The sequence below is a fragment of the Centrocercus urophasianus genome, unplaced genomic scaffold (genome assembly GCF_019232065.1).
Source record: "Centrocercus urophasianus isolate 14NV4802_14NV808 unplaced genomic scaffold, USGS_Curo_1.0 seq_35, whole genome shotgun sequence".
Lineage (NCBI taxonomy): Eukaryota > Metazoa > Chordata > Aves > Galliformes > Phasianidae > Centrocercus > Centrocercus urophasianus.
The window spans coordinates 7,890,381-7,904,343 of NW_024884922.1; the positions used below are offsets into that span (position 1 = coordinate 7,890,381).

The following is a 13,963-nucleotide window of genomic DNA, read 5'->3' on the forward strand; positions in this document are numbered from 1 at the left end:
TATCATAATAATCTTTCTATTCACTCTTGCATGGATTCAGGTCTCTTGTTCCAAAACTAGCTAAGCTTACATGCCCTCAAACTTTTAAATTGGTGTGTTACATATAATGACAAAAAGAAACCTTGCATTGTAATGATTTTCCCTTAAGGTTGATTTTTCCCTTTTCATTGGTGTGGATAAATAAGAAAAGGAAGTGATCACAGTTTCCAGTCAAGATCTCTCTAGTTCTAACCTCATCTCATCTAGTTCTGACCTCATCCCATGGTCATCTCTACCACGGGATCTTGACTCAATTGCAGCAAACTGCTGAGGGCTTAAAAACTGAATTGCATTTAAGGTTAGGTGTCCTAAAGTAGAGGATACACACTAAAATTGAGCCCAAACTTTAGAATGAAAAGATACCGTTTTTTTAATTAAAAAGTTGCACAACAGAGACATTGCTGAAAAGAAAACATACAGACAGTGAGGACAATGGCACCAATTATCATTAGACAAATCATGTCACTATTCAACACAATAGTTACGCTACAAGAGACATTGTCTTCTGAGGTTTCTATGGGCAGCAAAATATTCAGTGATTTATAAAGTAGACATTTGTTTCTGAGACATACAGTTAAAAAATACAGCGTACATGAGTAGCAATGCCTTTGGAGGGCAAAAAGCCTAGGAAAAAAATTCTAATACTGAACCTGTCTGCACCTGAAGGCACATTTCAGGAGGGAGGATGCCCAGGGAGTCAGATAACAATTCCAAATCATTATTCACATGTTTAAGCTCTGTCACTCTCTAGTTTGGGACTCTTTTTCTCTGTAGACATCACTTGCTTCTACTGCTTCTGCATTCAGCAGGACAGCACTCTTGCTCTCGAATGCATGCTCTCTAATGAAACAGATTCTGCTAATGTCTCATCAAGGACAAGGCAGGTGCAAGGTGCTATTCAGCATCTGCACCTTGCTATTTAGATCAAAATGCATTTATGCACTTGGTTCAATCAATAGATCAATCACATTAAAATACATAGTCACATTTTATGTATCAGGGTTCTATAATGCTAGAGATCACTCTGCTTCTTCAACATAGCTGCCTTCATGGCAGAAGAATGGTGAAATCCAAAAGATCTCATCACGTGCTGGAATAAAGAGGTGTTGGAGCTTCACTGTTCTAACAATTTCTGCATGCTTTCCTTCTTCATCAGTTTCACTGATCCCTCTTTTGAAGCCTGAGTTTAACCACTCCAGACTCAGCCATTTGTCTTTGCCCAGCACAGTGATGATAGACCATAATTTACAGTGAGTAATGATGACTGCTGTGGGATTTTGAGTGTTTTGCCCACACCTGAAAGGCAGCTTCTGTTTCAGAGCTACTTCATATGCAAAGAACTTAAGTGCAGGCAGGAGAAGTTCAGCAATACAGGCAAATTACTATAGCAAAGATATATTACTGAATTTATCTTTTCTCCTGCTGTAGAGGACCTGCTTTAGCACAGGGGCTGGACTCGATGACCTCTAAATGTCTCTTCCAACCCCTAAAACTCTGATTCTGTGAAGATTCAGTCCCACAGAGCATTAACACACAGACATCTCTAAGCTCTTAAATTCTCGCTGTGTGAATGTGAATCAAATTTTGTGAGCACTTTTGGAAGGCAAAACAGCTGTGGAGGAAAACAGAGCAGGTTAGAAGAAATAACTGTAGTGGAAGAAATCTTAAAAATACTGAGATCTCTTGCAGAAAAAGAGGATGCTGGAATATGACAGTGAATGTTATTAAGAGACAGAAGATGTTTAAAGAAGACTATTCACATCTTTTGTGTGATCTTTAAATAAAATCAAGGGAAGAATCAGCCTTGGAGATGACCAATTACCTCCACATTTTGACTTGCAAGACCATAGGCATTACAGCACAACCAAGGCAGCTTGGATAACTGCCTGTTTCCCTAGGCTCTCAGCTTTATTCACCATGCCTAACCACAAAGCAAAAAAATAAATTACTCTTTCAGTGTCCTTATAAACAGTGGTTTGTGTGGTATGATAATTCTATTTAAAAATATTAATACAGTGGAAAACTACTACTTAGGGATAAAACATGTGAATGACACTGCACAGCAGGATTTGGTAACTTCTCAAGTCTCAAAGGTTCTCAGTAAATTATTTTTCTATGCTTTACACTCTTTGCCCCAGCAAAGTGATTTACAGCAATCCTTGTTCTTGCTTCATATTCTTAAGACCTCCTTCCCAGGGCTCTTGCTTAAATCAGTATGTTTGCTTTTTAGCAGAGCAGTGTAATTGACACAATGATCTGGAGAACCATCTGACGATCAAGAAAAGAAATTAGAAAGGAAAATGAATGGGTTAGAAAGTTGATGAGGCACATTAGGAGACAGAAAAAGGAAAACTGATAAGGAAGCTGAGTAATATGCTCTGAAACAAACTCCAGTTTATTAATGTCCAGAGTAGCCAAATGGTCAGTTCAGGCAGCTGATGGTTGTGATAAGGAGAGCACCTTCACCGAGACTGTTCTGACCACTGCTAAGCTGTTAACTGGTGGTCATAAGGACACAATAAGTGTTTGAGTACAGTCCACAGGCTAAATTTTAATTAAAAATTAGACAATTAAGGTAGCTGATATTCTGGGTTGTAATAATACAGCTTCTATTCGTGGCAAGATGGCATGATGCAAACAATCAGCTTCAACTGACTTGGTGCTGGGAGTATACAGAAACACCAGAGAGATGCTCAGCTTTATCATCTGATCTTCCCTTTATCAGACTATCAAAACAACTCCAACTGCCAGCAGCCCTTCTCCTTCCTAGTGGCTGGGTTAATGCAACCATGTGTGCCATCTGCGAAACAGAAAGCTTGCCCTTCAGTCTTCCTGCCATACTTTAGATACCAACATGAAGATATTTTACCACACAGAATAGAAAGATGGGTGATTTACAAAAAGGCTTCTTTGTGATGGGTATTAGAGGAAGTCTGAAAGCAAAACTGAACTGCCCTAGACACTTCAGCATCGACACATTCTACATATTTGTCTACATATTTGATGTCCCTAAAGGACAAAAAAGTGGCAACCTTGGAAGAATGTGCATCTGGATTTAAATGCAAGAAAGAATATTTAAGTCCTGAGCAGACTGTGGATTTGGTATAGATGCATATTGAATGAAGACAGCGAGGGGAAGGTTCCCATTAATTAAGCTGCAATAAACTTACATTGGAACTACAAAAAAAAAAGAGATATTGATTATAAGATAGGGAAGTACGAACTCAGCTTTAGCAGAATTAGCAGAAGGTATTACAGTTTTAAGAAGTATGATCAACACAAGATCATCTATTAATCAAAAAAAAACTGAAGGAGGATTTTCAAGGACACAAAAAAATCAGAATTTGCAGGAACTGAATACCAGCATGCTCCTCTGATTCTGAAAAAACAGTAAACACAAACACCGTCACAGAATGCTGCATCAGAACACAAACTGAGGCCTGACACCACTGCATACAAACAGGAAATGTACCAACTTTGATTTACATCCCTGAAGTAAATCATCTAAGAGTGCAAATACTCATGAAAGCCAATTATTACTGTCAGTGGATAATGCATTCTATGCAACAATTTGTCTCAGACTAACGGAATGAGACTTTTTTGGCAAAGATCAATATAAGTGAAATCTGCTTTTCTTTAATTATGCAGAAAAATTCTTTCAGAAAAGCATTTCAAGAACTTCATCAGACGAGCAAAGCAAAATTTCAGCCTTGCAGTGAGGAATAACTGCTGGAAAATGAAAATTGGCTGCAATTAAGACCACTACAATCCATAATGATGTATCATTGCACAGTTCCCAAATTAAGATCAATCTTATGAATCTAAATGAACCAGTCTAACAGAGAGTAAGGGAAGACAGAAGCACAATGAAAGATACAAGTATACTGAGTTGATATCTTTAAATACTGGTTATTTCAAGTTTTAAAGAATTAGGCACTGTATCTTGTTTTTTATAAGTTTATGGTATGTTTTTAGTAAAGCTTTGTTAAAACTAGCATATACAAGTAATAAAATAGCCTTAAACTGAAGTTAGAGTGAATAGAGCATTATTTGAGCAAATCTGAAGTGTAACAAATAAATAACGAAATAAATGCAACTATTGCTTCAGTGGCTGTATGTCAATTATCGCATTGCTGCTCTGTGAAAAAATGTTAATTACTGTACAAGACCTAAATTCGCCCACATTTCATTCAGAGATAGTGTTGGATAAAGATATTACCGTTGGTTCCTCACCACCTGTGACAGTTGAAGAACGAGATCTCCTAGATTGGCCACTCTGCTGTTAAATGATAATTAATGTTACAGGTAAGTATACTTGGTGTTGAAGGGCACAGTTTATTCTTACATCTTGAGGAATAAGGAATCATCTACAATCTAAAATTTATTAAAAGAGCAATCAGGTTTAAATAATTTCAAAGATGGTGTAGAAAAAAATTAAGCCATCAATCACTGATAAACAAGAAAGAACTTGACAGAAAAATCACCAAAGGAACTAATTTCAAGAGTTCTGGTATGAGCAGTATTGCTAAGGATGACAAGATCATTCACTCTGAGTGTAACATGATTAATTTCCCTTAGAAACAGAATGGATCCACTTTGATCACCAGAAAAAATTAGATCAGAAGTATGAAATTGGCATTTCAAATTTTCACTAAGGATTAATACAGCCAAAATCAACACAATTTAGAAAGAAGGTATGGATTGAGTTGCTGGAAGATAAACTATCATTGGTTCAATAAAGATTAAAATCAAGAAATGTCCTTGTAATAATAGAGCAATGATTTCAATTCTTCTGCTAAATAAATGAATGCTCTGCAATAGCAAACTGAAAGGCGGATCACAACAAGGCCCCAAGTGACTGCATGAGGTAAAGAAACTCATACTCCATGAGGTTATATTAAATTAAGCAGCAGACCATCTCTGGATCAGACTTCGTTAAGTGACAGTTTCCTCTAGTATGGAGAGAAGACAGTTAAGGCATAATTGTACTGAAAACCACACAATTGTTTATCCAGGGAAGAAAGTAAAGAGGTGCATCATCCTTCATAAGCACCCTTTTGAACAACAGCAATTGCATGCAACTCCGAGCAACAAATGTGGATACACCAAACATACAGAACACACAGAACAAAGAGAAAAATACTGCAGTTATAGTAAATGTCTAACCAATAACAACAGAAAGAAACAAAGGAGAGACATCAGCTTTAGCAATGAACTCATCAGAAGCTCCCTACTTAACATTTTCATGGTAAACTTGTGTAATCTTTTGTGTGTGTGGATTGATATCCTATCTGAAAACACTCATGGGAAGGTTTTCTCTCTCCACCTCATACATCAACTGAACACAAGTGTTTAATAAACTACATTTCTGTGTTAGGTAACTGAAGTCAGACACTATGACTATACTCTGTCTCAAAACGTTTTTTCTCTCTTTTGGAATTCCTCACTGTACTTTGACACTATTTTAGTTTCCAGAATGATTTAGGATAGCCACACGTCCATAACTGCACTAGATCTGCCTAGAACTGATCTAGGAAAAGACACCATTCAGAATTAGATGACGTTAAAAGAAGAAGAAATAAATAAAAATTAGCTTTCGTTTACCAAAGATAATTGAGACTGTTCAGCAACTGCATCTGTTACACTGCAAGATCTCAGTCTTGAGGAAGGATCTCTTTGCTGAAAAAAAAAAGAGAAAACATCTGTAAGTTTAACTACTTTCAAGTATCTTTGGAAGACACCTTAGAAAACCTAGAGGGAGAACAAGCAGCATAAGGAAGAATGCAACTCGTGGCTGAATACTGTCAATATAGTCCTTGGAAAATCAGTACATCAGAGCTACTGGAATCTCACACATGGCTTACTGTACTAGGTAACCCTTGTGTCTGTTCCTTGATGTGGGCACAATGAGATGCCAGTAACATGTAAGATGACCATGTGGTTCTGGTGCTGATGACACCCTGAGCCTGTGGTGGGAAAGCAGGATGCTCTGCAGAACCTTCGCTGGGAGCCTTGCTGAGGTCAAAGCACCTCTAGGTACAGCCAGCAGCCTGCGGATCTTAGCCAGGTTCATGCAAAGCCAGTCTAGATTTGGGTTTAGGAAAAGTCCTGGATCCAACAGCCTGCACAGTCACTGAGCTGATCTCACAGCTTTTGGGAATTTGGGTCAAGAGGAGATGTCAAGCAGGCGCATCCTGTGTTTAGCTGGCAGTGCCAAACCCTTCCTACCACCCTGCTCAATCCAAATGATGCTCTTGATGTCTTTTTGCTGTTAATACAAATCTCAGAACTGGGCAGATTTGCAAGCCCAGAGTTAAGTGCTAGATCAGGCCAGTGAGCTCTCGCAGAGGCCAGAGCCGTGGGAACAGTCAGACACAAGCTGCTGTGGCAGATCCTCTGGGGCCATGGACTGAACACTGCTGACCCACTTAATCTCCACGTGCAGACAGAATAATTTCAGAGCTGCTTCATTTTATTCCTTTCAGTAACACAACACCCAGTTCAGTGGGTAGTGTAACAGACAGTAAATGCTCTCACAATTTCTTCCTTAGTAAGTGTGGTCTTATTAAAATTTGCACTGCAGTGGTAAGTAAGATGTTATTTAATGGCTCATAAAAGAGCTACTTTGTACATTACTACTGAATTATTTTAATTCAGATTATTTTGTAGCTATACCACTTATTATTTTATGTACAGTAAATATAGGCCCTGTTCTTGACACTGCTCCTACTCGATTAACGTCCCATCCTCGAGGTGAAGGTCACTGGAACCTGCAGTTATCTACAGAAGCAGACTTTGTGCAGATGGCTGGCAATCAGAGCCATAATTTGCTGAACTAATCTCTATATAACATTCAAGTCATTGTATACACTGCATAGGTTCTTTGTGAAAAAATTGCACCTAATCAAGATTCTATTTGATCAGAAAAAGAGTTAAGTGTGATCACTCCTCACTTTAACTGCAGAGGTACCTTAGTAGTGCACACCAAGGAAATGATTAAATCTCAACACAATGCTCTCTTTTATATTTACAATTGTTTTCTCAATCAGAGAGACATAAGACATTTCAGTTGAAAGCATGGTATCCTTACTTTTTGTGATATCCTAAGTGTCCAACTAATAGGTAACACACACAAACAGAACTTATATTCTCTTCTCACCTCAAGCAACCTGCTGTGGTTCTCCAGACTAGTTATTAATAAATCCACAGAGCATTTCACCATAACTACTTTCTTTCAGTTCTAATCCTTTGTTAGTCTTGTGACAATTAACCAGTAAACTATGATGGGGATTTGTAAAATTCCAACACATTCTTCAGCATAACTACGCACAGGTAAACGCCAAGCTGTGATAAGTTATCACACAATAAAATGAGTGATGATTGGAGCAGCATTCAGTCTTTCCTCTTTCTTTTGGATATTCCTAGCTTGATGCTCTCTAGTATTACATGATGCATTTTGTTTCACTAAAGGTATAAGAGCAGTAGGCTCTCAAATTAAACTCATGTAGGAAAATAAAAAAACATTAAACCTAAATAAAGGTCTGCTTCTACAGTGAAACTAAGCTGATTTTTTTTTTTAAAGATGCTTTTAACAGAGTATTCAGTTTTTCCTAAGACCAGCAATACCTACTCATCCACATAAACAATTCAGGATTATGTAAAGCTGACAAAAATCAGTAAAGTAGTAAAGATGTATACAGAGAAAGCAGTGTGTCACGTACAATCAAAGAACTCAGCTGTTCCCCATTAGAGTCTGGAGTGATCTGAAGCCTTCTGTTCAGTTCCTCAGATAGCTCCTGAGGACTGCTACGGGACACAGGAGATGCAGGAGGTGGTGGCAACGATAAGCTTAAAGAATCCCCAGTTGCACTCGCCTCCTCTGAAATGGCTTCCCAAGGCTGACAAAAGAAAAGAAGCTGCATTAGCTATTTAAAGTCAAACCAAGCCTCTCCTTCCCCGTGTGTTCCAGGCAGCCACCTCACTGTGGCAAACGCAAGTGTGATCATCAGCATTAACACTTAATGAAATAAACTAACCCTTTGTGCACACAAATAGTTGTGTTTCTCAGTGAAAACATTCATAAAAACATTCCACATAAAACATTCCTTAAGGCTGAACGGGATCTTTACACAAAAAGTTTGCTTAAAAACATCTACCAAATTCACTACGTTGTTCTATCTGTAGATTAAAAATACTGATTAACAAGATCTCTTGAGTTTTAAATAGAGCCAAGTATTTTTTGGGGGAAAAATAGCTTGTTTTCCTTCTAAATTAAGACAGAAGAAAACTCAAATGGCAGTTCCATTTGGTACATTTCACTTCTTACAAACTTGTCTCATTGTTATTCAAAGCAGATTATTGAAAGTGTTTCATCTTCTTGGAGATAAGGAGCAGTGCTTGCTATTACAAATGTGTGTCATTTACATGGTGCTTAACACAGTGCATACTCTACTGGCCACCTACAAAAGCGTATGTGCAGGAAAGTGTAACTGTCTTAGGATTTTTACTGTGTCTCCAGTCTTCTGATCAGTCGACTTCCTTAAAAACCATGCAAAACCGTTCCTGTTCACGGTGCATAGTAATTAGCTTACAAAATGGGAAACGTTTTGGCCTGAGATTGGTGAAACTCTTAAAAGCAAGACCTTTATATACCTCAGGAATGTCTCCAGTCTCCATAGGTTCCGGTTCCAAATCCTCACTAATGTGTCTTCGAGAGCGAAACCGCCTATGGGCTGCTTCATGGTTTATTTGTCTGATGTTGTTATCTGAATCAGATCCCACATCACTGGGGAAAAGAAGCGAAGGAGAAAAGAACAAGACAACAATGAATCTTAAACTCATTAATGCTTTTGATTATAGCTAAAAATTCATTACTCTTGCACATGTCAGGCTTCATAAACAGGAGGAAATTTAATTCTTTAATCCAAGTGAAATAAAACCAAAAGCATTTCACGAATGCCATGTAAGACTGGAAATTAACATTCTTTGTACAACAGAGTTGTTAAACCAGAAAAATGAGTCCCCACTGTAAGATGTTAACCCCTTACAACTTATCCTTTCCCAGCATGACTAGAATCATTCCTGACACAGAGATTTTACTTCTGCCCCCCTATTTATGCCAACTATTGCTTTTCTTTTTGCAATAGCCAAAGCAATAACAAGCTGTTACTAGACACCACTAGTTCAGCTCATATCTGCAATGGTTGTAATGGAAAAAAAAAAAAAAAATTCCCTTAATGGTGTCCCTTCCTGACTTGTGCAGCTTCCCCCTGTGCATATCTCTGCATCTCCATTACAGTACTCAAGGGCTACAAGAGCTTGTTAAAAGGCAGTATTCCATTTAAACCTCTCCTTCGGGATGAGGGACCGTAGCTTTTAAAGAGATTTATGTTCAGGAAGCATTTATTTGAGAAAACATTTTAGCACAGCAAGACAAATTACTCAACTGACACAGACTATACAATGATCAATATTTTCTCTTACTGACTAGATTAGTATCTGAGTTACTAGTCTCAAACTGAGAGGCCAACACTGTTGATTCTACTATCAACCCCACAAGAACCTTTCACTCCGAGTGGTTTCATAAATTTACAAAATCAGAATCACTTAGTTTGGAAAAGATGTCCAAGATCATCAAATCCAGCCGTTAAAAACCATCACAGCCAACCCTACTGCTCAACGAGGCACCTAAGTGCCACATCTGCACATCTCCTGAATACCTCCAGGTATGGTGCTTCAACTACATCCCTGGCCAGCCTCGTTCAATGCCTCAGAACCCCTTCTGAGAACAAATACCCTAATATCCAACCTGACTCTTCCCCAGCACAACGTGCGGCCACCACCTCCTGTCCCATCACTGTCACCTGAGAGCAGAGGCTCCCAGCACAACTTTCAGGAGTTGTAGGCAGTGATGTGGTCTCCCCTGAGCTTCCCTTCCCCACACTGACCATCCCATTCCCTCAGCTACTCCCCACAGCACTGTGCTCCAGAACCCTCCCAGCTCCGTTCCCCTCTCCAGAGATGCTCCAGAGCCTCCACGTCTTTTTTGTATGAGAGCCCAACAATGAACACAGCACTGAGGTGCAGTTTTCACCAGTGCTGAGAACAGGGGAGCAATCATTTCCCTGCTCTTATGGCTACACTACTTCTGACACAACACAAGATGCTGTTGGCCTTAATGGCCTCCTGGGCACAAGGCTTGAAGCATCGCTCTAAATTTTCCTTTGTTTCTATCTTAAAACAAGAGACAATAAAAACCCCAATGTTACTTAATTTGCATGAGTATGGTGTCCACCTCATTCTTTATCAAGCCTAGTAGTGATTATGCATTCCCAAATCACTTGTGATACTGACTTTTTGGTCATCTTAGCTACTCACCAACCTGAAGCCTTCAAATTATACACCCATCTGATGCCATTTTCCAATGATTATTATTTTTTTATATGTGTCAGTAAAGCATTTCTGAAGCCATGTAATCTTCACTTCATTTACCATAGTCAGAATTAAAGGAGGTGCTAAATTAAATAATTTATAAAAACTGAAGTTTTATAGGCAGTTACTGATACCGTTGTGAGATGGATGGCATTCACTTGAGAAAAGTAAAAGCTGCTTAACAGATAGCATTTAAAAAAAACAGTTCAAAATCTGCTGGACAAAAACTAATTAAATTCTAATTAATTAACCTAAGATAATCTAATTAATCTAGGATAAACACGTTAGGCAAAAATAACAAAGTTAAATATAGAAACACACACATAATACAACTATGATAATGAACATGCAAGAAAGAGCAAACAGCACTTGTAATAAGCAACAGTGGGAGAGTAGTAGCTACAGAAAAATAGTGAAAGATGTTCACCTAACTCATTATCTCAGCACAACTCTTAACATTTTCAGTTAAACACTGCTACAGCATTATAAACCTATTTATAGGCAATGTACAATGAAGGCTTGAACAGGAACTCCGCATTAGCACAAGCACAGAAAAGCAGAAGAGGAGTCACTCTAACTTAAAACTTAAAAGACCTGAAATGCCTGTGCTTGCATTTTTAAAAAATACTTTGTCAATAGTCTCTACAGAAGAAAACAATTTATTCTCCTTAACTTTTGCACATACCCACAAACAGGACAAAGCACTACAATGCCACTTACATCAAACTTGGTCGGTGCCATTGCGTGGTTCTGTTGTTGTGGTTGACATAGTAAGTCCGCCCCAGGTTGTCAACCTTTTCCTCCCACCCAGGAGGCAGTGGAGGAGGTGGCAACTCCTCCTGGCGCTGAGACGCAGAGTCGTTGGAATCAACCACGTCCCATCCGTGCTTAGGAATGAGAGCAGAAAAGATGTCAGAGCTCAAGTCGAAGAGAGAAGTTGCATCAGTATTGCCCACAAGGGTAAAGATTCCTACTTTTTTTTCCCCCTATTTTTTAAAATCTAAGGCAATGAGAAACGGAAGAAACTTCATGATTACAGCGTGTGCTACATTTCAGTGACATAAACACTAAACTTCTACCATTCTATTGAATCTGTAAGTTTGGGAATCCCAAAATTATTTGGGTGGGTATTCCTCCTGGTAGCCAGGTGCAGATCTCCAGTCGTGAAGCCAAAGAGAGCCAACTGCTAACTTTTGAACTCAAGCTGTGCCCTTTTCCTCATAAAGGATAATCACTGGTTTTCTTTTTGCTTTCCCACTCTCCCAAAGCACACAGGAACTTCTCCTGTTCACCACCTCTGTCCTGTCTTTCCGACAGACTCATCTGTGATTTGCCAAAGGGTCTGACAGACGCTGACAGCAGCAAAAAAGTCCCAAGAAGGTATGTAAAAAGTCCCAAGGACAACAGGCAGATGTCCTTATTAGTCTAACATGCCTTTTCTGGGAAAGATTAAAAAACAAGCAAACGGAACAACCTAAAACTAATTTTACTTCCAAACATGTAACACAGCTTCAAGTATCCACTGCAACCACACTATATTTTATTCCTGTTTCAGAAGACTTTAATACATAAATCTACCTGAATTCAAACTGAAATCTAATTGCCATAGGGTATCCTTTCCAGGTAAATACTGCAATTCAATTACAGATAAGAAAATTCCTTCCCTGCTGCTGTTCAGAAATTAGAGTTAGAAGTGTTCTGTTAAATGAAACACAGAAGCTTTTCATTACCACTGATTTACTAGAAATGCTGTTTCTGTGGGACACTGCCAGGGCCTTGTGGCATTATCTTATGTACTCGAGTCAGGAGGACCTTACTCACACAGGTGAGTAAAGTAAAGTGATTTAAGACAAAAAGTTATTTTCAACAGCAAAACAGACAATAAATAATGTTCAGAAATAGAGACCTGTGGGTAAAGAGAGCATCACTGCATGCATGCTGCTGAAATTTTTTTTTTATATGAGAGACTCTATTCTTGAAACATACTTTTCAGACTAGTTTTGTTAAAAAACTGCTAGTAAGTTCAAGTCAGTTATTTAGGCACCAATTATGAGATGTATTATTTACATGAAAGAATCCATTCACTAACGAATTTAATAACTAAGCACAACGGAGCCTTTTACAGTCTTGTTACTTCAATTATCACAGAAAAATCAGATTACATTAAAAATATGGTCATTCTATGAAATTCACAGTTAGAGATTACTGTTTGTTTTATAAAATAATATGTCTGAGTGTGACACATATATATACGTATATAAACTTCTCAGGTTTTTATGCAAATTGTATTATAAACACACATACACACACAAAATACAAGCATATTTACACACACATACATACACCTTTTTTGTACATGATGAGAGAGAAATAAAGCTGAGTTTTGAATCTGTAAAGTGCTGAAGGCGATGAACTGAGGTGCTGCATTATTGCGTGCCCTGAGACACCTCAGCTGCCTCTGCACCAGCTCTTGGGCAGACCTCCTGAGAAGCTGCAGAACACAGATGTATGGCTTGGGACAACAGCCCTCCTTCTCCAATTACAGATGACTGCCCATTATTAGTAATTAAAGCAAACTTGGGCTAACATCCACTCTGTCAGCTCTAATTACAGTAATTCTTAAAATGGATGATGGTGGTAGGAGTGCTGGGAAGTCTTTAAACCTGCTGTACCCGCATGAGCACTACTCTCTGTAAAGCTGGTGTTGCCAAGAAAATAAAGAAAAATGTTCCAACAGCTAACTTGGACACACTACAGAGGAAGACATGCTTAGATATTGAAAACAGACCATCACGCTTATGTCAAATATGAATTATGTGGATAGACTTTTCAAATTCTTCTGCTCTCTTGGCGTGACTTATGCAGCCTTGGGAATGCTCATGAAAATGGAAAAAAAACCACACCACAACCGAATCAGAGAGACTTCAGTATTCATTGTGCCACTTGAAACAGTAGAGAAAATATCATCTTATGGTTTTGAAAGCATGGGAGGGGAAGAATATGTTGAAGCTAAACTAACACCATCATTTTATCTTTCAAAACCACAACTCCTTCTAAGATTCTATCTAAAACTCTAATAACTTACACACCTCCAGATGCATAAGAATGACAAGAAAAAGATATCAGATAGTGACCTCTTGATTGTCTTACCTCAGACTCATCCCTTTGATCGCTATTTTCTTCCTCTTGGCCACCATTCTTAGGCATGTAAGCCATCTTCAGTCTCAAGAAACCCTTTACACGAGACTTGTGACTAGAAGACACGAAGTTACATTTAATTGAATAGCTCTTCAACAGCTGCAAGTAATAAACCTTGAAGTAAGAAATGTTTTAAAATACAAATACAAATCCTCACCTTCTTGGTCTGAGAAGGAAATCCTTAAATGTATATGGCCTTTCCATGGTTGGGTCTTCAGTCTACAAGTATGTAAGAAAATGACAACTTAAAGGGCTTGCCCACAAGCACAGTAGTACATAAGGAACATTCACATTG

The 13,963-nt window shown here is 38.5% G+C and overlaps 1 protein-coding gene across 8 annotated transcripts in view; it reads right to left on the minus strand.

The window, feature by feature from the left end:
• The window catches only part of NEDD4L (NEDD4 like E3 ubiquitin protein ligase), a 134,127-nt gene that overhangs the window by 24,757 nt on the left and 95,407 nt on the right, over window positions 1-13,963 (minus strand). For 5 of the 8 annotated variants that reach the window (XM_042831107.1, XM_042831105.1, XM_042831109.1 and 2 more), the window contains 7 exons: window positions 13,826-13,887; window positions 13,621-13,723; window positions 11,191-11,357; window positions 8,692-8,824; window positions 7,761-7,937; window positions 5,644-5,718; window positions 4,259-4,318 (listed from right to left, as the gene is read on the minus strand). In XM_042831107.1, the coding sequence (XP_042687041.1) occupies window positions 4,259-4,318; window positions 5,644-5,718; window positions 7,761-7,937; window positions 8,692-8,824; window positions 11,191-11,357; window positions 13,621-13,723; window positions 13,826-13,887 (777 nt within the window). The remainder of the gene's footprint in view (window positions 1-4,258; window positions 4,319-5,643; window positions 5,719-7,760; window positions 7,938-8,691; window positions 8,825-11,190; window positions 11,358-13,620; window positions 13,724-13,825; window positions 13,888-13,963) is intronic. The other 3 variants (XM_042831108.1, XM_042831104.1, XM_042831103.1) reach the window with 1 other exon arrangement.